We start from the raw sequence: 27,407 nt of genomic DNA on the forward strand, positions 1-27,407 counted from the left end.
TAATGACAATTATTAATTATATGAATACTATAATAACATTTAATTATTTAAATAATTACTGGGGCACCTGGCTGGCTCAATCAGAGGAACATGTGACTCTTGATCTCGGGGTTGTGAGTTCGAGCCCCACATTGGATATAGAGAGGAGTTCAATCAATAAACTTAAAAAAGATAAAAATAAATAAAAAATAGAGCTAAAAAATGCCAAACATCGCTTGAGCTTTTGGTGAGTCATAATCACTGACCGCAGATCACCATAGCAAATATAACAATGATGAAAAAGTTTGAAATATTGGGAGAATTAAGGAAAATGTGACACAGAAGGGAAGTGAGCAGATACTGTTGGAAAAATGGTTCCAACAGACTTGCCCAACACTGGGTTGCCCAAACCTTCCATTTGGAAAATATGCAACCAAAAAATGAGGTCTGCCGGTAAACAGTATGGTTTGTTAAGAGAGTGGAACCCACACCGGGCTGAGGAGGGTGACCTCCGAGGGCAAGTGGAGGGAAGGGGCTGACAGAATGACGTAACAGAGAATTCTTCACCTGAATTGCTGGCATTTCTTTCTTAAGCTGAGTGGTGGGTAGATGAACTTGCCTTTTATACATATGTTCATATCTTTTTATGTATCTGGACTATTTCATGATTAGGAAAAAGTTTAGCACAGGTCCTGGCTTTTGCCCGTCAGTCCCTCAGCCTCGCTCCCCAGTCTGAGAATTGACCACAGGAGCAGGGAGAGATGGAGGGGAGCAGAGGTAAGAGTTTGGGAAGGCTTCCTCGAAGAGGGGTGGGCAGTGGATGACAATGGGGAGAGGGGTAATGCCGCTGCCTTGCTCCCATGCTTTGAGCCCAGCCACGCTTTCCTCTGAAGAAGCCACTTGCACACAAGAAATACCCCCCCCCCACCATGAGACTCCTGGGTGGCTCATTCAGTTAAGCATCTGCCTTCAGCTCAGGTCATGATCCCAGAGTCCTGGGATCAATGGGCATCAGGCACTTTGCTCATTGGGGAGCCTGCTTCTCCCTCTCCTTCTGCCTGCTGCTCCCCGTGTTGTGCTCTCTCTTTCTGACAAATAAATAAATAAATAAATAAAATCTTTAAAAAAAAAAAGAAATCCCCCCTCCCACATACAGCGGTCCCCTGGTACTAATTGGCATCCTGCTAATTAGCCTCATTGCCAGCAGTAAGTACCTCTTTCCCAAGGGGACCGTTACCTCATTAACGGTGGTGGAGGGGGATGGTGGAGACAGCAGGTGTCCCGAGCTGGGTTGGGGCTAGGAGGGCTTCTGCTTCGAACTGTCTTGTCGGTCTATCTGCAATCCCCTGAAGTCTGGCGGTCTAAACTATCCCTGCTCTCTTCATCAACTCACTCATTGATTCAGTATCTCTTTATTTTTTTTTAAAGATTTTATTTATTTGAGAGAGAGAGCGCGCACAAGCAGAGGGAGCAGCAGGCAGACAGAAGGGAGATGCAGACTCCCCGCTGAGCAGGTAGCCCAAAGCAGAACTTGATCCCAGGACCCCGGGATCATGACCTGAACCAAAGGCAGATGCTTAACCGACTGAGCCACCGAAGAGCCCCTCAGCGTCTCTATTAAACACTGCCTATTAAGCAGGCATAAGCAAATGTATTGAGGACCTAGTATATGCCAAGTGCTATACATATCTAATTTTATCCTAATCTCTTCTCTATTTCATAGATGCTAGAATTGAACCTCAGAGATTGACTTGCCCAAAGGACTAACTTCAGATTCTATTTTTTCCTGCTATCCCATGGACTTGATCTTGCATTACCATATACCCAGTGTCTGCCCAAAGGACAGACGCCTTCATTCACTTACCATGTTACTGAACCTCTAATGGGCGCCAAGACCTGTGCTGAACAAGGCTGTCATGATTCCTGCCTTTAAGGAGATGCGACAGACATTTACAATTCAAAGACTACAATGTCACCATGGGTTTAAAGCAGGCAGTTAAAACAGAAGAGTTTGAGCCTTGGCACATCAAGGAAGGCTTCACGGAGGCGGTGATTTAGATGTGTAGGGCAAAGCAAGGCGCAGGCAGAGTGGGCGTGGCCAGAATATCCAGGGAGAAAGAGCCGGTGTGCAGGCTGAAGGAGCCGGAGCTGGGTTCCAGCTGCTGTGAGTAGATTTCACTATGGGTACATGTGAGATGGGATGGCAGAGTGTTGAAAACAATGCAGGAAAAGCAGTCAGAATCAAAGGGTCTTCGATGCCATACTTGATTCAAATGTAGGGGCGCAGTGAAGGGTCTCAAACAGGACACTGAACAACAGATTTGAGTTTTCGAAAAATCACTGTGCACAGCGTGACAGTGGCGGAACATGACTCCTGGTTCCTCTCATTGCGTCACCCAGGCTCCAGTGAGGCTAACGGCTGGGGGTGCTGCGCGCACACTAGACTAAGGTGACCCATGCAAGATCTGGAGGGGCTGGACATGGTTCCTCCGCCTCTCGCGACCACCCCTTCCCCCACGCGCGGCTCCGGTGATCGGTCAACGAGTAACTGCTGAAACAGAGCCATTGTGCAGAGACAAAGGTGTGCGGGAGGATTCCCGTCTTGAGATCTCGGGTGCCGCCCGCAACACTCCCGACTCCAGCCAGGTAAGGGGGTAAAGGGCACCCCCGAGGCTCCCGGCGCCCCCGCCCAACTCCCACGTGGTTTCTCTAGCCAAATTCTCAGCCCCAGGCCCCTCCCTCGGCGGCTCCACCGTTGCCATGGCAATTAGGTGGGTGGACAGCCCATCCTATCTAGAGGCCACCCAGCCCTCGCGTGGGGAGTTACCATAACAACCCCCCTAGTAATAGGGGGGTTGGGCCCCGCCCCCCTGCCCCCGCAAATAGAGGTGGGTGGCTTGATTGGCAGCGGGGCACGCGAAAGAGGAAGGAAAGGGAAGGAAAAGCGTCAAAGGAGAGCGAAGAAGGAAATGGGGGAGAGAAAGGGCAAAACAGGGGAAGGGAAGGAAACGCGTGTGCGCACGCGCGCCGGCCGGTGGGCGCGCTCCGCGGCCGCCCGGCCACCGCCCACTTCTGCCTGCCAGGCTCGCGCGGTCGCTCGGCCCTCGCGCGCGCCTTCCGCGCTCGCGCTCTCTCCTGCGCCTGCGCGCAGGTGTCGGCGCCGAGGGGGAGGGGAACCCGGCGCGCCCGCGTCACGTTCCCTCGTCCACCCTACCGGCGCGCGGCCACTCCGCGCTTGCGCAGGAGCGGCGGGAGGCTCGGGTTGCGGGCTCCGGGCGCTTGCTCCTGTCAGTCGGTGGGTCGGTCCTCTCGCCGGCCCTCCCCCTCCGCGTCCTCCGGGGGAGGCGCGGCGGAGTCCGCCCCCGGGATCCCCCGATGGGGGAGAAGCGGCGACAGCGGCAGCGGAATAACCGAGCCGGAGCTTGAGCGGCCCCGGGGCCCGGCTGCCCGCGGAGGCCATGGGCGACCCAGCCCCCGCCCGCAGCCTGGACGACATCGACCTGTCCGCCCTGCGGGTGAGCGCGCCGCCCCCAGCCTCGCCCCGGTTCTTAGGCCCCCCGCCCCCGCCGCCGGGGAGCGCCGCGGCCGCCCGCCTCACGTGCCCCCCGGGCGCCCCTCCGCCGGCCCCGGCGCCCCCAGCCCCTCGCCCTGGCGCCCGCCGCTGCGGGGGCCCCCTCCCTCGGCCCCCCTTCTCCGTGCACGCGCTGCAGATTCCGGGAGCCGGGTCGGTCCCCGCCCTGTGCTGCCCCGCCCCCACACTCCCCGGCCACCTCTGCCTGCACGCGGGCCCCGGACCCCCTTCCCCCACCCTGCTGCCCCAGCCCCGCCACCTGCAGAGTCTCGCCGCCGGCGCCCCTCCCCGGCCCCGGCCCTCCTCCGGGCCTCTTGCCAGCCTTGCCCTTACTTGTGTCTCCCTCCTCCTCCTCCTCCTTCTCCCGGCTCTCGGCCCCTCGGGTTTTAACTTTGCCCCTGCCCTGACAGCTCCCCCTGCTCGCCCACCCCTGGATGCCCCTCTCCCCTGGACGGCATTTCGACCCTCCCCTTGCACCCCGCGCCTGCTGCGGTCGCCCTGGTCCCGGGGCTCAGCTCTCCGCGCGCCTCCTCTTGCGTTTCGGCACAGCCGTCCAGAACCAGGCATTTCCGGTCTCAGGGTCCCCACCGCTCGCACGGCCCCCTCGGCAGCGCTGCGGGGCGGGGGCGGGGGCGGGGGGCTGGTCGGCGTGCGAGGCCCGGGCACGACCGCCGGGAGGACGTTTGTGTGTATGGACTCGCGGGGACACACGCTGCCGGCGGTCTGGGGAGCCTGGGAGAACAGCGGGGGTGGGGTGGGGGGAGGTGATGGAGGTCTCTCGGGGGAGGGGCCCATCAGGAAAGGGGGTCGGAGGAAACAACCACGGCAGGGATTTCTTGGAAACACCTATTTATTGTCCCTCCCGGGGCACGTGCCGCCCCCATTTAGGAGCTCTCAAAAGAGTGCCGCTTGAGGAGCAGCGTAGGACTTAAAGGTGAACCCTCCAGGGACTGTCCGCCCAGGTGCTGTGTTCTTGCTGTGTCCCTGGGGCTTCCGCCACAGGTCAGGGTGTGGGGGGCAGCAGGATTCCCCCGATGCTCCTCGCTTGGTCGGCTTCTCCGGAGGCCCCTGTTTCATCCGTTTGGCTTTGGAGTCAACCAGGGAACGTGGCCAGTAGTGGGAAAAGGCGGTCAGCCACACCGGTGCCCCGGATACGCCTGGAGGGGGAGAGGGGAATTGAGGAGAACAGAGTCATGTCGTTAATTGGGTTTCTCTAGGTGACACAGTTTTTCTTGACATTCAGAGCATAATTTGTTTGGTGCTGTGTTGGGCCAGGAGACCTGGCTTGCTGGAGACAAGGTGATAAGTTGATAAGTTGCTGGGAGGGAGATGCAGCGTTAAATTTCATTGTGTGTGTGTGTGTGTGTGTGTTGGTGGGCAGAGGGTCTGGTGGGGTATAATATGATGGAATTTCCGGCTCCCCTTAATGTGCTCTGCTCCTATTAGAATCCTTATCTTCCCTTAACACCTTGGTAGTTGATTAACCCTGGTCACGGGTCCCTGTGGCTGTGGGGGTTGATGCACAATAAAACGGGAGGGTGCAAACCGTGACCTTCAGTTGAAATCATGTGGAGCTCTGCTCCAGCTTCTCCTTTCCTTGAATCCTCCACTCTCTCGCCTGGACTCCCCAGCCTGGGATTTCCAGCAATTCTGCAAACACCCTCTGACCTTGGCTGTGGTATTTCCTTTCTGGACTCCTGTGCTAGAAGCAGAAGCCTCCTTCTCCTCTCCCTCCCATCAGAAGCGCCTCAGACCTGCCCCCAGGGCATCTGTCTTTCCTGCCCCCTGCTCCTCAAGGAAACACTCCACGTCCCCCCTCCCTGTCCTCTCACCCCGCCACCACCCAGCGACTGCAGGTTAGGATGGAGGGCTATGCTTTCTTTGAAATGGGGCTAGGTAGGGTCTCCTTTCTCCTTGCTGCTGACTTTTTCTCAGTGCCTGTCCCCTCTGCTCCACCTCCAGAGCCCTGTGGCCCTGGGGAGTGGCGGCTCACTCATCTTCCTGTTCTGCGCCTGTCTGTTCTCCACTGGGAACCGACAGCCAGGAGAAAGAGTAGCAAAGCCTGTTTCCCTCTCCTATGGCATCTTGTGTTGGGGGCCTGGGGGGCTGGGAGGGACAAGAGTGGGACGTGTTCACTTACTAGCTGGCCTTGCAGAGCCCACATCGTCTTTCTCCTCGTTTCAGAGGAAGGCTCGGTTTTCAGCTGGTGATGAGAGTAATAGTCCCATAGGGGGCCAGACTGAATGGCACTCAGCTCTTGCCCTGCATGGAAAGGCCTATGGGCCTGCCACTTTGTGAGCCCCGGGCGCACTTGAACTCCGAGGCTCCATTTCTCTCCCAGCCCAGGAGCGCGGGGCTGCGCACTCCTGAGTTCATGTCCCAGCTTTCTCGCTCTCGATTGAACCTTGTCAGAGTCTGGGGAGAGCCCTTCCCCCCAGCTCCATGGGGCGAGAGTCACGGTGTGGGTCTTAGAGAGCCCTGCACCTCCCTGTCCTGCATGGGGTACACGCGACCGTGTGCTGCTCCTGTCACCAGACCGCAGTCAGAGACGCCGTCCAGCGCAGCAGCCTCTGATGCAGCCCCAGTCCCCCTGCCACGTTTCTCCGGAAGTTTTCTCTAGCATCCCTCCGGCTGCTTTCTTCTGCTTCGTCGTGTTCACCACCGGTGGATAGATACCCTTGTTTCTATCCACCTCGATGGGAACGTGAGGTCAGCGGGAGCCAGGATTTGGACCGTTTGGCTCGTTTTTGCCTGCCACTGTCCATCAGTGTTTCGGACGTGACACGAGCTCAGTGTTCGTTGAACAGATGCATGTGATGACACGGGAACGCTCTCTGCATGGTGCCTGCTCAGAAAGCGTTCAGTCAATGTGTGGTTCCACGTCCTCCTGCTCCTCTTGTATGAACCCACGATTGAAAATATCTCTTCTGACTTGTGTGTGGAATCAGATCTTGTCTGGTGGTAAACGGAGTTCTGGAAGCCTCCATCTGCCTATAACGTCCTTGAAGTAAACTGAGGACCATCCAAGAGAAAACGTGGGCCTCTTCTTTCAGACCTCCCTGTGTCGAAGCTCGGTGATGTTCCAGAACAGTCTTCCGACTGTGGCTCTTGGCTTCCTGCAAAGGAGGCGCATCCGTAAACCCGACGGGACGAGGAGGGAGCAGACCCCAGGCTGACCTCTTTCCCTGTGCGTCGCTCTTCCCGGTTGACCCACTTCATAAATCAAACAGCTTCTCTCTGCCGTCTGGGCAGCTCGAAGTTTCAGGCTGCAGTGTCCTTGAAACCGTGGAGCCGCGCTCAGGGTCACGGTGTTGAGATCCCGTCGCGGCGCCCAGTCAGGAGGGACTTTTGCTGGGTCGTCGTGCAGACAGGATCGCCCTTTCCTAATGATTTTGTGTTCTTGTGTCTATTCTTTGGAGAAGGCTCTTGCCGTCCCTGGCGCCCGCAGGAGACTGTGGGGCCAGCACCGCTGGGAGGGCCGGCAGCTCCAGGCCGCTCACCGTGCAGCTGCGGATGGCACCTGCTTCGGGTAGGCCGTGGGAAGCCTGACCTTCAGCAGAAGGAGGGGTGTCCAGGAGTGACCCCCTGAGAACTATGGGGGGCAGAGTTGGGGGCAGTGAGGTGCAGGGCTGCTTGGGCAGAATGATGGAAAGAAGGGGACAAGGGAACCTGGCAAAGCCAGCTGTTCACCCATCCGCCCTGCACAGGGGATCCCCCAGCTCTCCACTGTCCGAAGGAGCAGATTGCCCTGGTCCCCAGAGGTGGGCGGATGGGGACGGTGTGTGGAAAAGCAAGCTTTCGACAGTGAAGACAGCAGGAAGATGGGTCTGCAGGGGAGCTGGCCGAACGTCCACATGGAACATTCCACAGCGTTCCGTGTGGAACGCTGATGTCAGAGCCGGCCGTGGGACCCTGCGAACACTTGGCCGTGTGGAACACTGACGGCAGAGCCGGCCCCCGCTCCTTCGATTGGGGACTCAGTGCCTCACATGGGGCAGCTGCCTGCTTGGATGTGGAGTGTCCTCCCCTGTCATTTTGGGGACAAGATGGCAGGAAGTACGCAGCCACTCTTCACAAGCATGTGCCCAGGCCTGGGTCTGTAAGTAAGGAATGCGGAGGTCCCATCAGCACCCAGCGCGGGCAGGTTCTGGGTGCTGTGGGGAGGGTGTCTTGTCGGGCTGGGTGCTGCGCCGAGCTGTGGTTTCGAGCCCCGGCACAGCTGCCTGGACGTGCGTGTGCAAGCCCAGGCTGCCCCCTGCCTTCCTGCCTGCCTTCTGTTTGTTTGTTTTTTGTTTTTAAGATTTATTTAGATATTTTAGAGAGATTGGGGAGCAGAGGGGGAGGAGCAGGGAGTCCGCCCTGGGGCTCCATCCCACCGCTCATGCCGCCATGACCTCAGCCAGAACTGAAAGTCGGATCTTAGTCGACGGGGCCACCTGGGTGCCCCGCCAGCCTCCCTCTTTCTTAACTGTTGCTGAGCTCCTCAACACCCTGGCATCCTTGAGGTTGGGAAGTTTTTATTCAATCCGATTCCTATGAATTATACCGATTTCTGTTGTCCTGTCTTCAGTCATCTTGAAATCTGGTGCCCGGTCCTTTCTCCTCCTTGAGCGCCCACTTCACACCCCCAACTCCCTCCGTCTTTCCTAGGTGGCAGAAGTAGAACAAAAAGTAGTCAGGTTCATAAGTCTCCTTTCACAGCGTTTCCTGAATGCCTCCAGAACAGCCTTACTCGGTCGCAGAAGTGGGCCCTGGCCACCCCCTCGCCCATTCTCTTCCTCTCCTGTTCTCCCTGCCATTGTCCTCCTCGCCAGCCCGGGATTCTCCCCTCCACAGGAGGCTCCTCGAGAGGCCAACTGAGACTTTTCGTTCTTTCTAAGGGTAGGGAATGGTCCACGGAGGAGAGAGGAAAGGGGTGGGATCGCAGTGACCCAGGGGGCCGCAGGGGTTTTCAGTCCAGCCGCTGACAGCCTGAGGACGTGCTTGTTAACTGTGGCTAGGCTTCCTGTTGAGTTGCAGAAAGATCTGGAACTAGGCACAGAGGGCACACTGATGAGCGAGATAGACTGGGTTTTCTTGCAGGCTAGGCATGGGGGGAGACATTAACAAAATACTCGGACATGCATGTGTATGGTTACATGTCCGATTGCTGCCCGTGGAAAAGACTGCGGCGGAAGACCAGTACCCACGAGCGCCTGTAGCAAGAACCACTCGGCTTTTCACAAGACGAAAGTATTTGGTTGGTCAACGAGAGAAGCAGATTGCATGTCCAGAGACCGAGCTGGCATTGGCACAGAGAGACCAGATAGAGGAGGACCAGCGGGAGTTCAGTGATGGCCAGAATCGGGAGACCCTGGAATGAGGCCATGCTTGGGGCAGAGCATTTACTCAACAACCGAGTGTCCCGGCCTGAGGCTGGGTTGGGAACTCCAGGCTTAATGTCCAAAAGGATTTCTTCGGAACCTTCCTGTGGGAGGAGTAAAGGAGTTTGGGGGGGGTAAAGGAGTGTACGTGGGAAGGGCGCATGACCCAGGCGGCCCTCCTGTGTGCTTATTGGGGGTCAGCGTGAACCGGGCTGCAGAGGGTGGGGGAGTGTGCTCGATTCTGGAGCAGGGGCATGAGGGACAAGGGTTATCACTAGGCAGGTTATCTCGGGTTTGTGATAAAGGCGTGTGCGCCCAAGGCACAGGGCAGGTTGTGTTTGTTCGTGCGTGTACACAGTGAAATGATTACTACCATCCGGCTCATTCACATTCCCATCTGCTCACATGGGCACCTGCGCGGGGGTGGGGGTGTCACCGGTGGCCGTGAGCCTGAGCGCCGGCTGGGCTGTGAGGTCGGCACGTCTCCCAGGAATAAGCACAGGCCGGCCCAGCCCTGGGCCTGGCTCCTGCTCTCACATCTGTGGGCGGTGGGATTCCTCCCACAGCTTTGGGAGATGCTGTGTAGAAGTGGACGGGAGTCTCCATTCTCACTGTGTGCAAGTAGAGGGTGAGTGCAGGGGTACTGTTCCTGGTTTCGCACGTTTGGAATGAAGTAGGGCTGGGGAAGCCACAGTCTTGGCCTTCTTGAAGGAGACAGAGGCCAGGAGAATGAATCTGTGTGTCGGGAGGGGGGCAGTAGGGAGACTGGATGGTGGCACAGCCTGTGGAAGGAGCCGTAGTGGCCAGAGAGGGATGAATGGAGGATGGCAAGGAGGGGACTCTGCCCAGGAAACACGGGGTAGCTGGTGAGGAAGGAGATCAGAAGGCCTTGGACAGCAGAGGTGGTTAGACCTTGGACTCAGCTAGGAAGTGAGTGTCCCCACAGCAGGACAGTCTTCAGGGCCCATCCTGAAGCCCCGGCATCCCGGAGCCCCCTGCACCCCAGCACCCAGAGTCCCTGGCACCCAGAGCCCCCCACACCTGGAGTCTGGGCTGCAGGGAAGCCACTCTGTCCCCTGGCCTGTGGGACGAGAAGGCCTCCTGGGAGCAGGCCTGCCTGGGGCTGGTCTTCTGGGAGAGACTGGGGGTCCTTGCGCGCTCCTCCAGTGGGAACTGTTGGAGGCGAGGACTGAGGGGTGCTTGTGCTGCTGAGCTGCTCCCGGAAGCAGCGGTCTGGAGGACTTGTCTCTGAACGACGAGCTGTGTGGCACAGACGGAGGACCTGCAGGGCCACAGTTCAAGAAGACCACCTCCTTCAGGCCACCGGAGTTTCTCCTTCCTCCCAGAAGCCTCTCCTGACGGTGCTGGCCCTCACAGGTCACCTCCTCCTGTATTCAGCATTTGGATACTTCCCTCCTTGCACAGAATGTTTATGGTTTTGTCTGTTCCAGCGCTTCCTCAGGGATTGGGACCGCGACCATGACCCTTCCTCCCTGCTGATCCCTCATAGAGCACATAGGGCTCCAGGAAGCACTCACTTCGCAGGAGATGTGGCTTTGAGCCTTGCTGTGGCCTGTCCTCTCCCGCTAGATGGGACCTACGGGCAGTGAAGCATGGCCCGCATGTCCTGTGCAGTTCCCTTATGCGGGGGGTCCCTTACACAGTGGGTTCCTTACGCAGCCGTCCTTGGCCAAGGCAGCACCGTCCTCCCTCTGGGGACTGTCCAGAAATGCTGGGCAGGGCCATGTAGCGGTCACTATGCGTGCAGGGGGACTGGGGACGTTCATGCCCCGAGTGCGGGCAGCACAGGGGAGAATCCTGTTTCCACCTGGGCTGCTGGCAGGGCCGCCTGGGAGGGGTCTGGGTGGGGAGGGGAGTGCGGGCTGTGCATGGGCTCTGCGCCCAGCACCTGCCTGTCCTGACAGCTCGTGTGCATCTGTCGGCTGGCCTCCCGAGGTAAAGTGGGCAGGCTCCAGGCAGACGGGAAGGAAGACGGTTCGCGTGTTCTCTCCTTACCACCCGCCTGCTCTTCTTTCAAGGCACACTTCAGAGAAGGTGGTGGAAGTGCAGAGCGCTTGGTCTTTAATTCTGAGTGGCTGGGGAAGGAGTCTTCAGGGAGACAGGGGGGAGCGTCCTGCAGCCAAGCACCAGCGGGCAGAAGCAGGTGTGCCCCGGGGTCTGGCAGGAGAGGCCAGCACATGCATCTCTCCGCTCGGGTCTTTGCCCTCTCAGCTTGGCTCCTGGAAGGCAGAGGTGTGGTGAGCGAGCACTATGACTCAGATCTCACAGGGAGGAAGGCAGCTTGCGCGGGTACACTTTGGGGGTGGGTGAGGGGTGGGGGATAGAGCAGTGATGGGGACAAGCGGATGAAGCCCAGGGACAGGGCTGCCATCGCTTCTCGCTGCCTCTCAACCTGGCTTAGAGCAGAGCGTGGCGGGTTCTTGTTCTCATGTCGCCAGGGCGTGGAGACGCTGCCGTCCTCTGACCCAAGCAAGGTCCCTCTCTCTGGAAACCACCTTGGGCCCGCGTGTCGGACAGCACTGGGTTGAGGGGGACAGGCAGCAGGTGGCTCTGCCGTTTGTTCCTTTGTCCTTCGGACTCCCAGCGAGCCCCTGTTCTCTCCTGTCAGTTCTGATTTGTCATTTCTGTTTTAACAGAAGGGGTTTTAGGGTCGGAATCACAGAAGGGGTTTTGGGGTCCAAATAAGAACAGTGAGGAGCACTAGTGGTGGCTCCTGCGCTTACAGACGCTCGCCTGCCCTCCCAGTGGCCCTTCCCAGCGGGCCATCTCCTCCCTTTCAAGGTGGAGTTGTCAAGCTTGCAGAAGGTGGGGAGTCCCGGACCTCGGCTAGGGTGGGCCAGCCAGGACGCGGCACATCTCCGAGTCAGACTCAGGTCTGACTCACCGCACAGCCAGAGCGTGTTGGCGCCTGAGCCGTGGGCCTGCTCCTGGGGGCAGGGCATGAGTGGGGCCATGCGGGGGTGAGGGCGCAGTGTGGCTGCCGCCCTGGACCGTGCGCTCGTGGTCTCCTCCCTGCTCCCGTCGTGAATGCAGACTGGTCGCGGGTAGCCTGTTTGGGCTCGCGCAGGGACGCACCACTGTCCGTGTTTCTGGGCTTGCAGCATCTGGGGACTTTGGGAGTGTGGCCTGCCTTGTGGACAGCCCATGTGAGATGTGGTTCCTGCCCTTGGGGGACCCACGGTCCGTATCTGGGTCTCAGGAGAGGGCAGGCTTTATTCAGACACGTGGGACATGTTCTGAGAAGAGGGAGTGAGACATTAGCCTGGGTTCCTGAGGATGTTGGCATTGGTGGGCCCCAGGCCAGGAATACAAAACTTCACAGGGCCTGTGCCCGGCACAGATAGAGATTTCGGTGGGATGGGCTTCCAGGCAGAGAGCTCTGATGACAGGAGGGAAAGACTGCACAAGAGTCCAGAAGATTGGGGCGCCTGGGTGGCTCAGTGGGTTGAAGCCTCTGCCTTCGGTTCAGGTCATGGTCCCAGGGTCCTGGGATTGAGCCCCACCTCTGGAATCTCTGCTCAGCAGGGAGCCTGCTTCCTCCTCTCTCTCTGCCTGCTTGTGCTGTCTGTCAAATAAATAAATAAAATCTTTGAAAAAAAAAAAAAAAGAGTCCAGAAGATTAGGGCACTCGGGTGTCTCGTCAATTGAGCATCCCGACTCTTGTTTTTTTCAGCTCAGGTCATGATGTTGGGGTCGCGATGTCGTGTCCCGTGTCGAGCCGGCTTGGGATTGTCTCCGTCTCTCCCTCCGCCCCCACCCCAACCCTGTGCTCGCTTTGCGCGCGCTCTCTCTAGATATATTAAATAAGTAAATCATAAAAAAAAAAAGAACCCGGAGGATTTCGTTTGGAAGAAAGAGTTGAATGATTCAGAAAAGAGGCCTGTTGTTCCACAGGAAGAGAGGGAGACTGTCTCATTCCTCCGTTTAAAAAAAACAAGTTCTTTACTGCAGTTGCATATGCATAAAATTTTACCATCTTCGCCAAGTTAAGTGTGCCCGGCAGGGGCACTGAGTCCCCTCCCCACTGCCATGCGAAAGCTCTGGCCGCTGGAAGCCTGCGCTCCTGACCCCTCCCGGTCCTTCCTGTACGCCCCTTCCCCAGGGTGGGTGGGGGTGTGGCTCAGGCTGGCAGCAGTGTTCAGCAGACGTGTACTAGGGTATCAGTAGGGGCCATTCTGGGTGTCCAGATGTTGGAGTTCAGACACGGACAACTCTTGTTAGGGCAATGGGTGGCGCACTCCGACGTGTCTCCGGTGGGGTGAATGGCCGCTGGAAAGGCCTAAATACTTATGGGGGGGGTGGAGAGCTGCTAGAGGTGTTTTGGGGAAACCGTGGGCAGCCCTGAAGGACCCTTTGGGGGCCCCTTTTGGGCCTCCAGGCCTGTAGGGTTTGGCGTGGGGTCAGCCACATGGGGGGGTGCCCACAGCCCCGGCAGACCTAGAGCGGGACCTGGAGTTGGGTTGGGTTTCTTAGTGTAGAAGTGCCCAGTGAGATGGCCTGCCTTTGGCCGCACCTTTTGCCATTGCTTCATTGCCCTTTAAGGGAAAAGAGGGGAAAAGACAGGAAAGGCAGGCTGGAGACTCAAGTTGCCCAGGGTACAAGGAGGGCAGGGACCCCCTCACAGAGAGGCCCATCCTTACCATTTGGAGCCCAGGCCACAGGAGCCTCCGAGCCAGTGGTTTGGTCATGGTGACTTACGGTCCATGTTCGGGGCTTTGTCCCGGATCAGTCTTTGTGCTGGGGCCCCAAGCCTGAGGACTTTTTGTCTGTCTTCTGTGCGCACCCTAGAGGAGGCTGCCCATGCTCCCCTTGGCTTCCAGGCCCTCCTCCCCCTGCCCCGCGGACGACCATCTAGAGCCTGCAGTGCCCATACCTTGAGCGGGGTTTGAATGGGGATTGCTGCTTTTTCTTGGATGTCCTGCTTTCCCCAACCCCAGGGCTCAATGTTAGAATGAAGCTGTGTTCCGCTTAGCCCCCCAGAAGCACTGCCTGGCTTGCGTGTCACCTCGTGGTCTGGCAGCATATACCGCCTGGGTCAGGTCGTCACCGCCACATTCGGACAAGTAGGATAAGGGCCAGTGGGGAAGGCAGAGCTCACGCGGGCCATCTTCCCTTCGTAAAGGGGCCTGCAGTAGGTCATCGGACTCCCTGTGCTCACACACTAACCCCCTGCCGCACCCTCAGCCCCCTGCAGCCCAGGGCTCCCGTGAGGTCCACCCGGGGTCCGAGGGGCATTCTCTGCAGATCTGCTGCCTTGGCTGCCTCGTGACCTCAGATGGGGTCAAGGTGACGACCCCAGACAGCTGCCTCGGGAGGCCTGCGGTTCCAGCTCCCAGCCCATCGCTCGGTTCCCGGATGAGTGTCATCTCTCTGGGACCTGGCTTCCTTGCTAGCAGAATGAGGGATGAGAGCAGTGACTGTTCATCGGGCTTCTTTACCCTTCGCCTGCACCAGCCCTGCCTTGGGGGCCGTTGCCATTCGCCCGCTTTCCCCTTCCCTCCCCTCTTCCTTCCCGGAAGTCTCGGAGGGCCAGCTAGGTGGTGCACTGTCTGTTCTCAGCACCGCAAACACATGAGCAGTAAGATGCGTGACTTGCAGTGTCCTGCGCGTGAGGAAAGGCACACTTATGGGGGGGGGGCGCGTGTGCAGGGGACGCTGGGCTGGAGGAAGTTGAGGGAAATGGGCCTGGGCAGGGGCTGGCCAGGATGGGACCGCCCAGGGTGACGTCCCAGCTTGTCTGGGGAATGGCCGCACCTCTGTATGGACCTCGGGGGGGGGGGGGTGAAGCTGGGCTGTGAGCTTGTGGCTGGGCATCTGGGAAGGACACGAACTAAAGGAAAGGCTCAGAAGAAGGTCTCCAGGCCTGTCTGAAGCACAGACCTCCATGTGCACTCCGGGCGCTGCTTCCTGAGTCCACTAGGGCCCAGGGCCCAGGGCCTGAGCAGCCGGACCAGGTGAGGACTGATCTGGAGGGACGGGGAGGGGCCCGGACTCATGGGCCTTCCCTGTTGCTCACCCCTAAGAGCACAGGCCATGGAGACAGAGTCACATTCACATCCGAGTTCCCAGCGCTTACTGGGCGACCGCTGGCCAGACCTGTTACTACCCCTGTGCCTCATTTTTGTCAAATGAGATGGCCAGGCCCACGTCACGGGGTTGCTGTGACAGTTACACAGGTGTGGTGACGACGTGTGGGTGACCACTTGCTGGAGGTGGGAGTTGCCTGATTGCACCCCAGGGTGTCTCCTGGGGTCTGTGGGCAAGCCTGTCCTCCTTGGTGTGCTGCTCGGGAAAGAGTAGCCAGCCTAGGCCATGGGTGGGCAAGTCACCGAGCCCCCAAGGTGGGAGCATGGCTGGCTTCCTTTTCACTGCCCTAGAGCCTTCCACTGTGCCCTGAAGGGTTTCCCGTGTCCCTGGAAGAGACACCAGCTGCGAAATCTCATGTCTGAACCAGACACTCCTGTCGGTCCTGCCCCTGAGTCAGGAGGCCTGTGCTGTGTCCTCTGCTGGGAACTCGCCCTCTGCTGGGAGCTCGCTCGGGCCCACCCAGAGGAAGTACTGGGCCCAGGGGCAAAGCCTGAGCTTCACCCTGGCCGCACTGAGGGGGACGCATGGCTTTGTGAGGAAGTGGTACCTGGGACTCAGCTACAGAGAGCTGCAGAGTGCGTAGCCGAAGGCTCAGTTCTGGATGCCAGGCCGGGGGCTGGGGCGGCCGGGCTCCCCTGGGCAAGAGATGGAAGGCTTTCCTGCCCCAGAGCCGGGAACCTTCTGTAGCCCCAGCGGGCCTCTCCTGGCCCCCTATGCTGCCGGGACCCTGCCTTAGCCCTTCCGGAAATGCTGCTTCCTATAATCTCTGCCAAGGAGGGCGCTGCTCTGCTCCGTTCATCACCATGGTCATGGTCATGTTTCCTGCAGGTGCTCCGTCGCTGTTGGCTGACAGAATGTGTGAGCCGGTTCACTGGGCCACCAGGGAGGTTTCCCCAGGAGAGCAAGGGAAGGGTTGGGGGAGCCTGTTGGCTCCATCCTACTGGTCAGGAAGCTCTCCTGTGTCCTCTCCCTCCCCGAGGCTGTCACTGACTCTGAGTTGGCCCTTGGTGGGGCCCAGCAAATCTGGTCCCCACCCTTTGAAGAATAGCCTGGTTTTGCCTTCCTCAGTCTGTGATTCAGACAGCCCTTCCCCCTTCCTGCTGGCCCTCCCCCGGTTGTGCTGCCTGACTCCGGTCTGTGTCCTCTGCCCTCCCTGCCCTTCCTGCATGCGCCTTCTATGCCCCTGTCACTTTTGGGGGTTCTCTCCCGAGGGTGAGAACCTAGATGGCCACCCATCTGGAATTACTTAGCAGTTGTAGTAAATATTTATTATTATGTGTAACATAATCTACTTTATTACCATTATTATTTATTTATTATTATCTTTTAAAAGTAGTCTTTCTGCTCCGCATGGGGCTCGAACTCACGAGCCCAAGAGTCAGGAGTAGCTCTGCCTCTGAGCCCGCCAGACGCCACCCCCATGCCCAGAGTCCGAAGCAGTGAGGGAGATAGGCCACAGGTCTCCTTGTCCCTTCCCCGGATCTGCGGACACCTGACTCCCCAAGGAGGAGGCTGGCAATGGCGCATAATGATTTGTTTGTGCTACAGTGGAAACCCGTCAGTGAGAAGCCTTATCATTACCCAGCCCCGGATTACTGCTGTCCTCCTCCGTGAGCTCCCTGTCTGCAGGCTCAGCCGGCTGGCCGTCCCCTCCCGCCCCCTCCGACCCTGCTGCTGCTGCCTCTGCCTCCCCCTCCCCTCCTCCTCCTCCCCTCTCCCTCATCTTCCTCCTCTTCAGTCTCCTCCCCTCTGTCCTCCTCTTCCCCTCCGCCCTCCCCCTCTCTCTTCCTCCCCCTTCCCTCCTCCCCTTCCTCCCCTCCTCTCCCCCTCCTCTCCTCCTCCTTCTCCTCTTCCCCTTCTTCCTCCTTCACCTCTCCTCCTCCTCCCCCTCCTCCCCTTCCGCCTTCCGCGCCTTCCACCGGGACAACATTCTTCTCTCCTCCCAGCCCCTCTCAATCCTACCTCCAGGGCAATCAATCTGCACACACACACACACACACACACCCCATCTTTCACCTGTCCTGTACTCGGTTCTGCTTTTGACTGGTTTCTCCTCTCGCGTGTTGCCAGTCTTCACCCTAAATCCCCGGGACACCAACAGTGTTCATAAGTCACATTTTAAATAAGTATTTGTTTTTAAGATTTTATTTATTTATTTGACAGACAGACATCACAAGTAGGTAGAGAGGCAGGCAGAGGGGGGGGGAGCAGGCTCCCTGCTGAGCAGAGAGCCCCATGCGGGACTTGATCCCAGGACCCTGAGATCATGACCTGAGCCGAAGGCAGCGGCTTAACCCACTGAGCCACCCAGGTGCCCCATAAGTCACCTTTTGACAGTTGTCCCTTGCTCTCTGGGAGGCAGTCTCTTCATAACGACTGTGTGAATTTGTAGCACATGGTGGACTTCAAAACGTTTTCCCATCCAAGACTTCTTGTGATGGGATTGAGTAGACAAGGAAAAGGGGCTCTCAGAGAGGAAATGACCTGCTGGTTTGCCCCATCACATGGAGGCCTCAGAACCGGAGCCAGGCCTTCTGGGTCTCAGGGACACGGCGCGCTAGCCAAGCTGGACTGCGGTGTCCCCGCCCTCCTGTGCCTCCCCCCCTCCTGGGAGCTGCCTCTGGGGTGGGACTTTCTGCCCCTCTCACCCAGCCCAGCCTCTGCCGCCTTCTTTCTCCTTTCTCCTCCAGGACGTTTTCCCTGGATCTCTTCTTGCCTGTTGGCTTCCCACAGTGTCTGGATCCTTATTACTGGTCTGGTTTGGGGGTGCCTGGCTGACTCGGTTGGTGGAGTGAACATGCAGGTCTTAATCTCAGGGTCGTGAGTTCAAGCCCCATGTTGGAGCCCACTTAAAAAAGAATCATGTTCTTGTTTGGGTTTTGTCAACTATGTAGGAGTTTGCTTCTTTAACAAAGTCCACTTTCTAGAGGCCCAGATTCACCAGGCATATATAGGTTATGGGGTTAGAGGCCCAGATTCACCAGGCATATAGGCCAAAAAGGGGTTCACTCTAGCAGCTGCCATAGTGCATTGCTTTTAAGTGACTGTCATGGATTATTTGGGAGAAATGGAGATAAACCCAAAACTAGCATTAGAAACCATCGATGGCCCTAGGGAGGAAGGAAGAACAGCAGCTCTCTTTAATTTCTGTATGCGTTCAACAGACAGGTTTTGGGGTGTTCCTGACCCCTAAGAGCAGCCTAGCAGGGAGGCAGTGAAAGACTTGGTCACAACAATGTGCTTGTGCCTGCAAATGCTTGTGGTGCGGGAGCCACTGGTCCTCGTGCCTCCTGGGCGTGGCAAGTTAGAAGAGCCCAGGGAAGTGCAGGGGTGTGAAGGGCCCTGGGCCTCCGCCCCCACAAGAAACAGGTGACCCCAAGGTGGGGTTGGCAGACTCCAGATGAGCCCCGCCTGGGAGGTCAGCGTGGAGGCCAGCTGGGAGGCGGTGGGATCTGAGCCTGAGGATAGCGTTAGGTCTGCAGATGGCAAGTGAGATCTCTGGGAGTGGGCGGGGCGGCAGCGCAGGGTGGGAGTGGGTGGGGCTGGGGGGTGGGGGCAGCGCCGCCTTGGACCTGCCAGAGTCCCTGCTGTGCTGCAGCAGCGGTTTCTGTGCTGGGAGCCTTGATCCTCATCTGTGAAATGGGTTGGCAGGTCCTGCCTGGCCCTTGCCAGTCCGAGGTGCAAACACACCGGGATGCGGAGGGCTGGGCGATCGGTCGTTGGCTGCAGCACTTCCCAAGCGTGCGGTGACAAAAGGGGTTGGCCGCGGGTGGTTCTGTGGCTCTGCCGAGATCAGACCGCTCCACGACTTGGGACCCTTGAGGAGCACAGCACCTGAGCTGTGAGGAGGCTGAGGCCAGGCCAGGGCAGACTTGGGGGTCGGCCTCGGGCAGGGGCGTGGCCCGGGCTGTCCTCTGCAGCCTGCCCCCCTCTTTGCCCAGAGCACAGTGGAGGCGGGTGGGACCTCGGACACACGCTGTTTATCTTCTAGGGGTTGGGATTTATTTTTAAATTCCTGACTGTGGTGATATTTATTTTTTCTTTTCCCTTTCCCCACTTCTCCAGCTCAGCAGCAGCAAGGGACCATCTGTCCCCTGCCTTGCCTGTGGCCATTTTAGAACCCGTCCCACTGCTGGTGTTCTGGCCCCTCTCCTCCTTCCCTCCCTCCCACTGCTGACTCCCCCTGCACATCCCAGTTCCCCACAAGGCTCTGCCTAGTTCCCTCCCCTCTGGTCTGGATGGAGGGCCGGGCTGCTCCACCTGCCTGGGCTCCTGTCTGAGACTGCTCTCTGTCCCTGGGGAAGCTGGGCATGCCGGTATGCAGGGGGCCACTCCCCTCACCACCGCCACCACCCCCCCCCCGCCCGCCCGCTGCTCTGACTCCCTTCCTGTTAGAGTGGCATTTGTGTTCATGCATGTGTCATGTCTGGACCTGTTTCTGCCTCTGTGTGCGTGCGAGTCCAGGTCACGTGTGTGTGCATGTCTGTGTGTGTGTGTGTGTGTGTCCCCTTCTGGAGGAGAGGCTCAAAAACTCTGCGTCTCCCCAGCACACAAACCTTTCTGGGTTCCTTCTGTCCCCTCAGCTCCCAGAGCCTGCTTCTCCCTCCCTCGCTGCCCTCCAGTTACCACCTTACCCATGAGAGCCCTTCCCTGAACCCGAACCAAACCCCTGAACTGAACTGGAATCCCAGGAAGCGGAGGGCCGATGCCGCCCCTGCATGGGAGGAAGGGCTGGGCCGTAGGGGAGCAGAGAACAGAGAACCCGGGAGAGACTTTCTGGAGGTTTTATTTACTCCTGGGTGGGGCAGCTGATGGGGGCTGGGTGCCCCGCTCCTGGATGGGCTTCCTTCCTCACCCGGAGCCTGTCCTCACATGCTGTGGCTTGGAGCCTGCCTCCTCGGGGAGGAAGGGGCCATGACACACTCCCCGCTCCCCCAGGTCGTCATGGGCATGGGGGCACCACACAAGTGGGCCAGACCGGCTCCCTTGAGGGAGCTGCCTCCTGCAGGGGAGGCTACAGCGGTCTCTGCAGGGCAGGGAGGAGGAGGTGATCAGGTGAGACTCCTGCCTCTCCTGCTGCATCCACTCCTCTCTGCCTCGTGCACTCGCACACTTTCCTACAAATGCACACTCAGCTGCGGAGCTCTCTCCTGGGCTGGCAGGCACACTCGGCCTAGAGCTGCTCCCCGCTCATTGGAGGATGGCTAGACAGCCACCCCGAGGTTCTGCCCCTTGTAGTGTCCCCGTGTCCCTGTAAGACCTGAACTTGTGGGGGAGGCTGTCAGCCTCGCCCCTTAGCCTCATCCCTGCCTGGCCCTGGCTTCCCAGAAGTCGTGTGGTTGGTGATGGGACCAAGGGCAGGTCCCAAGCTGCCTGTGCCCAAGCTCAGGCAGCCAGGCCTATTGTCTCCCTCTGGGAGGTGCACAGAGGGCCACTGCGCCCGCCCACTCTCAGAATCAGAGCTGTGGCAGCCTACTCCCCCAGGCTCCCCCAGGCTCCCCCAGGCTCCCCCAGACTCCCCCAGACTCTCCTAGGCTACCCTAGGCCCGAGAGCTGCGTGGCTCTGGGCCCTACTGTGCTGCTCTTGTTGGGTCCCTCTGTGGACCACAGCTCCCCACTCTTTCCCTAGAGCCCCTTCCTGTTGTCCGTTGTCTATCTGTCTGCCACAGGTTCTTCTGTGAAGCCCTGCCCTCACCCCTGCAGCCCCGCCTCCTGTCCAGGGCACAGTGGCACCTCTGGGCCCTGTGTACAATGGCGGGACCTGTCAGGGCTCATCCCAGTGCATAAGTGCCACAGGGCCCTGGAACACAGGACAGACCCGCCCTCCCCCACCCCTCTCCCCAGGCCTTACAGAGTCCCCTTCCTGCCACTCCAGAGCCTCCTAGAATCTCTTGGGAATTCTGAGTGGATGGACCCTTCCTGCTCTGAAATTCTGTAACCCTAAGACCATGGGAAGGGGAGGGGCTCCTGGCCGGCTCCTCTGAGGAGCACGTGTCTCTTGATCTGGGGTTGTGACTTGGAACCCCGTGCTGGGCATAGAGCTTACTTTTAAAAAATAAAATCTTTTTTTTTTTTTTTTAAAGATTTTATTTATTTATCTGACAGAGATCACAAGTAGGCAGAGAGACAGGTAGAGAGAGAGGGGGAACCAGGCTCCCTGCTGAGCAGAGAACCTGATACGGGGTTCGATCCCAGGACCCTGAGATCATGAACTGAGCCAAAGGCAGAGGCTTGACCCTTTGAGCCACTCAAGCGCCCCTAAAAAATAAAATCTTTAAAAAGGACCCATGGGTCAGCAGAAAAGTTGGGGGGTCCATTTCCCATCATACCTCTCTGTCCCGCTGTGGCACACGTGACTCGTCAGTGCGTTCATCCTGTCCTCTCTGTGCTGGTGTCTGACTTAGAAACTCCTAGAAGGTAGAGCCAGGGTTTAAGGAGGCTCCGTGTGACCGTAGAAAAGCTACGGCTGATACCAATAACAGTTTGCATTGGTGACGAACTTCACAAAGCCCTTTACCCACCGGGGGCTCTGTCTGCAGGCAGCGCCCCCATGGGCTCTGGCCACCAGAGCAGGCCCGTTGTCTGTGGAACAGGACCAGACGCCAGGGTTCAGCCCTGCCAGCTTGGGGCCACTTCCCGGAAATGTCACGCCTGTCCTAAGGTGCTGGTCCGCCTTTGCCCATTCTGTCACCCACCGCTTTCCTCCCAGACTGCAGGGAACCTGGAGCCCTCCTGTCCTCTTGTCCCTTTGTAGGTCCCTGCACGCTAGTCTGTACGTGCCTTGCCCCATGGCCTTGGCCCTCTGCTCCCGAGAGCCCGGGTTTCAGTTAGCATCCCCCGCCCCCCAATTGCATCGCAGTCTGGGCCTGACCGTTCACTGACTGGCGGTGCGTTTTCTCTTGGGAGGTGGTCCCAGCCTTCATACCGAACCTCATCTCAGCCTGTCTCGCTCAGACTGTTCAACGGCCCCGGGCTTCAGGGAGGGGAAAGCAAGGTGTCACTGGTGCTGGGCGTCCGGCCCCGGACTGGGTGTCCTGCTGGTTTTCAGTCCGGCTCACCATTTCCCCCTTGTTCTTCCTGCAGATAGGAGCTGTGGGAGGCCTGGGAGCTGCTGAAGGGCCCACAGAGCAGGGGACGTAGAGCCAAGGCCAGAGCCACTGGCCAGCAGAGCCAGTGACCAAGGGAAGGACCCCAGTGCCGGGCCTCACTGTCACTCACTGACATTTGTTGGGCCCCGACCTGTGCCTGATGCTGGAAGGGTCCTGGGGCCGTAGCTGGGGTCACTGACTCCGTGAAGTCTTTAAAGGGGGACTTGAGGGGACCCTGAGTAGCTCCTGTGCACTGAGAGATGTGGCTGGTGCTGGGAGGAGACAGGCAGAGGGGCCGCTGTCCCATGTGAGCCACGTCCTGGGTGTGTGCCGCGGCATTGCCTGGCTGTGGGACACTCGGCCTTAGCCCCACAGCTGCTGCTTCATGGGCGGGCACGCAGGGTGATGAGCTGTAGGGAACGCCATGCAGCAGAGGGCACAGTCCGCCTGGAACCCAGCTCTGCCGGTGACAGGCCTCCCCGAGAGGGTGTGGTTCCTGTCTCCCAGCCGTGCCCATCAGTAAGGGATTCCAGCGTCTATGGGATGCTCTCCGCATCTTTGTCCACATCTCCTGTCCACGGGAGGCTTCCCGAAGTTGTAGTGTCCGTAAGCGCTCTGGTCCGGAAGCTCTCGGGAGTCGCCCTACATGTTCCCCGTGCAGCACAAGTGCACTTGACCCTTGACTGCCACGGCATTGGGGCGCCCCTGCCCTGCACAGAAACCCGTGTGTCATTCTTGACTCCCCGAAAACCTAACTGATAGCCTACTGGGGGCTGGAGGTCTCCCCGGGAACATGAGCAGCCGCCGGGACCGCATCCTGGGTGTGTTACGGAACAGAGAGGCCTTGTTGCTCACTGCTGTCTTCTGGCGCCCGGCAAGGACGTGAGGACACGGCCCGGAGGGGGCATCTTCGTGCGGTGTGCACGGGCGCGCTACAGCCACAGACAGGGAGCCAGAAAGTTTTCTCTTCTTGTTGAAAGGGAACCGAGGATGGTTCGGTGACTTCCCCACAGATACACAGCCTGTTAGCAGCAGAGCCAAAAATGGAAACCGAGTTCCCTAACTCTTAATCCTGTAAGTGGTTGTATCTTTTTTTAAGATTTTATTTATTTATTTGAGAGAGAGAGAGAAAGCTCGAGGAGGGAGAGGGTTAGAGGAGGAAGCAGACTTCTCTCTGAGTAGGGAGCTGACCCGGGATTCCATCCCAGGACTCCAGGATCATGACCGGAGTTACTCAGATGCCCCAGGTGGCTGTATTTTACCATTTTCTGTGTTTGGCTCAGGACCTTATGTGTTAATAGACCAAAAGCACTTAGGGGGCTCCCTTCCATTTTCGTTGGGCCGTTTTCTTAGCATGGAGCCTGTCACTAATCAGAATTCTTTATTGAGTGCTCTGAGCGCTATTCTCAGAATCATTTTTCTTTTTTTGATTTTTTTGTTTTTTTTTTATTAAGTCATCTCTACACCCAACATGGGGCTCGTCCGCCAGTTGGCAGGCATTGGGGTTGTCCCTGCCCTTGGGCCGCCAGGGTTGATGCTGCTGTGAGCCCCGCTTTGTCCGGATTTTGGTGCATACATAGGTTTTCAGCTCTCCCGGGCAGCTCCCTGCTGCGTCCTGTGAGAACTCTCGGTCCCACATTTTGAGTAGCCGCCACAGTGTTTCCCAAAGTGGCTGTGCCATTTTACATCCCCCCAGTGGTGCACAAGGGCTCCAGTTTCCCCGCCTCCTCCCAGTGCTTGTCACTATCTGTCCTCAGGACAGTCCCTGTCTTAGAGGCCGTGACATAGGAGCTCGTGTGGTTTGGGTTCGAATTTCCCTCGTGAGTAACAATGTCCACCTTTTCGTGTGCTTATGGTCCACTGTAGATCCTCAGAGAGATGTCTGTTCAGAAATTTTGCCCATTTTTTAATTGGGTTATTTGTCTTTTTATTGTTATTTTGGTCTTTTTCCTAAGATTTTATTTATGTGACAGAGAGCGCACAGGTTGGCAGAGCAGCAGGCGGAGGGAGAGAGAGAAGCAGGTTCTCAGCAGAGCAGGGAGCCCGATGCAGGGCTCCATCCCAGGATCCAGGGACTTATGTGGGTTTGTTTCCTTTTGTGGTATACGCTTTGGGTGCCCTTTGTAAGAAACCATGGCCTGATCCAAGGTAATGAAGATTTACTCCTGTGTTTTCTTTTAAGATTTCCATGGTTTTAGAGAGCAGGGGAAAAAAAGATTTGTGTGATTTTAGCCCTTACATTTAGGTCTGGGATCCACTTTGAGTTAAAGTTTTGTGTGGCACAAGGTAGGGGTCCGACTCCATTGTCCTGCGCGTGGACACTCTGCTGTCCCGGCACCGTTTGTTGAAAAGACTTGACTGCCTTGGTACCCTTGTCGAATACCAGCTGACCGCAAACCAAAGAGATGGCGTTTGGATCCTCTGATCCAGACGCCTGTCATTCCGCCACACCACTGTCTGGATCCTGTAGCTCTGAGTGAGTTTGAAATCAGAAAGTGGGAGTTCTCCAACTCTGTTCTTCTTTGGCAAGATCGTTTGTCTCCTCTGGATCCTTTGCATTTCTGTACGATGTTTAGGATAAAGCAAAAATGCCTGCTGGGGTTTTCATAGAAGTGCACCAAACCTGTGGACTACTAACAGTATTGAGTCTTCCGGTCCATGAACATGGGAAACCTGTTCGTGTATGTGGTCTTTAACAATGTTCATATTTTGAGTGGCCACATCTGACACTTCTGGGCTTAAATGTATTCTTTTGGATGCTACTGTACATGGAATTGTTTTCTTTTCTTTCTTTCTTTTTTTTTTAGAGATTTTATTTATTTATTTGACAGACAGAGGTCACAGGTCGGCAGAGAGGCAGGCAGAGAGAAGGAAGGAAGCAGGCTCCCCGCCGAGCAGAGAGCCCGATGTGGGACTCGATCCCAGGACGCTGAGACCATGACCCGAGCTGAAGGCAGAGGCTTAACCCACTGAGCCACCCAGGCACCTCTGGAATTGTTTTCTTAATTTCATTTTTGGGTTAGTCATTGTAGAACATAGAAAAAGGGTTGGTTTTGTTCATTAATCTCACGTTCTGCAACCTTGCCAAACTCATTGATTTGTTCTCAAAGATTTTTAGTCCGATTTCTTAGGATCTTCTGTACGCGTGATTATGTCATGGGCACACGGAGATAGTTTCCCTTCTTCTTTCCCAGACTGGAAGCCTTTTATTTCTTGATCACACTGGGTGGAACCCCCAGCATGACATTGACTGGAAGTGGCGAGGGTCGACAGCCTAGTCTGCTCTCAGGTCATTCCCAGAACAGCACGTCTCCACGTGGTCCTGTTCTTGAGAAACTCCATTGCTGTGCCGTTAATACGTGAAACTGAGGTTGACACTCACGGGTGGGACAGCTCGGGATGGGCTGGGGTAGCAGGGAAGACTTCCTGACACGGGCAGGAGTTGGCTTGGCAGAGGGAAGAGATCATTGTCAGGCTGGCTCAGCACATGAACGCACAGAAAAATGGGCGTGAGCGAGTCCCCGCGTATGGAGGAGCTGCGGGGCTGCTACAGGATGGCAGTTTGTCACACAGGTCCTGCTGTGGGGAGGCCTGCACCCCACCCACCTGTCAGTACCCCTTGAAGTGCAGAGTTCCACAGAGCAGGTCCACCGACCCACAGTAGAATTGGGGGGGGGGCGATCTGTCCCATAGATTCGGCCCCTTGCCCCAGATCCACATGCTGCAAGGGAGGCCCGGGAGCCGGATCCCAGCAGTATCTTCCCCAGGGATCCTGGTGGATCCTGAAGGCATCTCCTCCCCAGCTTTCCCATCTCGCTTGGGCCCGCCTCCCACACAGCAGATGATTTTCCCATCCATGTGGTCGGTGAAGTCAAGGCCGCCGGCTGCTCCTGAGGCTCCCTCATCTTAATGCGGGCCCCCACCGACTAGCCAGTGTCTCTTCTCAGTCCCTTGGGTTCTCATCCACAGCCTTGTCCCCGTCCCTTCCCATCTCCCAGCATTTGGCCAGACAGGAACCTGGCGGCTGAGATTTTGAGCAGCCAGAGGAAGAGCTGGAGGGTGTTTCTAGCACATTCTCCCAGAGCTGGGCCTGCGTGCTGAGGGCAAGCTGGGCTGCCTGGCACTCCCAGGCACAGGGCACTGCCTGCAGGGGTGCGTGCAGACTCCCAGCAGACGGAGCCGCCGAGCACGCTGATGGAGTCGAGCATAAATGCGGGCATTTAGAGCGCCTGGGTGGTTCAGTGGGTTAAGCCGCTGCCTTCGGCTCGGGTCATGATCTCAGGGTCCTGGGATCAAGTCCCGCATGGGGCTCTCTGCTCAGCAGGGAGCCTGCTTCCTTCTCTCTCTCTCTCTCTGCCTGCCTCTCTGCCTACTTGTAATCTCTCTATGTCAAATAAATAAATAAAATCTTTAAAAAAAAAATAAATGCGGGCATTTGAATGGGGTCTTCTGGACCCTTGCATGCATGTAGGGGAAGAACCAACGTGCCCGAATCGCTCCTGGAACCCCTCGGGGGATGCAGCGCACCTACAGGCTGAGAAGTCAATTTGGCAGGCTTCCTCGGTCTCCTGTCTTTTTTTTTTTTTTTTTTAAGATTTTATTTATTTATTTGACAGACAGAGATCACAAGCAGGCAGAGAGGCAGGCAGAGAGAGAGAAAGAGAAGCAGGCTTCCACTGAGCAGAGAGCCCGATGTGGGGCCCGATCTCGGGACCCCGAGATCATGACTGAGCTGAAGGCAGAGGCGCTTAACCCACTGAGCCACCCAGGCGTCCCGGTCTCCTGTCTTTTTGTCATCTTCCCTCCCATGGACAGGGGAGAGCTTCCTGTTTTGGAAAGCCTGTGACCCTGCTGCCCCATCATCAGAGTCCCCTTCCGCTCAGCCCGACTTCCCCAGAGGGCACCACTTCCTCCAGCCCCGCCCCCGGCTGCAGCCCCCCCAAGAGGGACTGCTAGTCTAAGTCTGTGGCCACTGGTGCTCTCCTCAGCGCCACCCATCCTGCTGTCCGCCATGGGGGCCAGGGCTGTTCCCCAGAGGCCGGCTTTTGGATTCTTCCTTCTCTGGACGTCTGTCTCCCGTGTCCATTTTCAGTCTGTCTCCAGACCCTCGTTCCTAATTGCCTGACATCCCCAAACATCGCAAACGCAACATCCAAACCAAGCCGCCGTCCCCGGCCCAACACTGCTGGCTCTCACTTTCCTGGCGCCCACCAACCACGCACCCAGCCTGCAGGAGCCTGCCCGGTGCACCTGGCCTGCTTCAGCCTGTCCCCGAAGCCACACAATGGACCTTCCATC

The 27,407-nt window shown here is 57.7% G+C and overlaps 1 protein-coding gene across 10 annotated transcripts in view; it reads left to right on the plus strand.

The window, feature by feature from the left end:
- The first annotated feature begins 3,194 nt into the window (after window positions 1–3,194).
- The window catches only part of MINK1 (misshapen like kinase 1), a 41,632-nt gene continuing 17,419 nt past the window's right edge, over window positions 3,195–27,407 (plus strand). For 6 of the 10 annotated variants that reach the window (XM_059150155.1, XM_059150156.1, XM_059150160.1 and 3 more), the window contains exon 1: window positions 3,195–3,494. In XM_059150155.1, the coding sequence (XP_059006138.1) occupies window positions 3,438–3,494 (57 nt within the window). In that variant the 5' untranslated portion in view covers window positions 3,195–3,437. The remainder of the gene's footprint in view (window positions 3,495–27,407) is intronic. The other 4 variants (XM_059150158.1, XM_059150159.1, XM_059150164.1 and 1 more) reach the window with 1 other exon arrangement.

Source organism: Mustela lutreola, chromosome 15, assembly GCF_030435805.1.
Source record: "Mustela lutreola isolate mMusLut2 chromosome 15, mMusLut2.pri, whole genome shotgun sequence".
In the NCBI taxonomy this organism is placed as follows: domain Eukaryota; kingdom Metazoa; phylum Chordata; class Mammalia; order Carnivora; family Mustelidae; genus Mustela; species Mustela lutreola.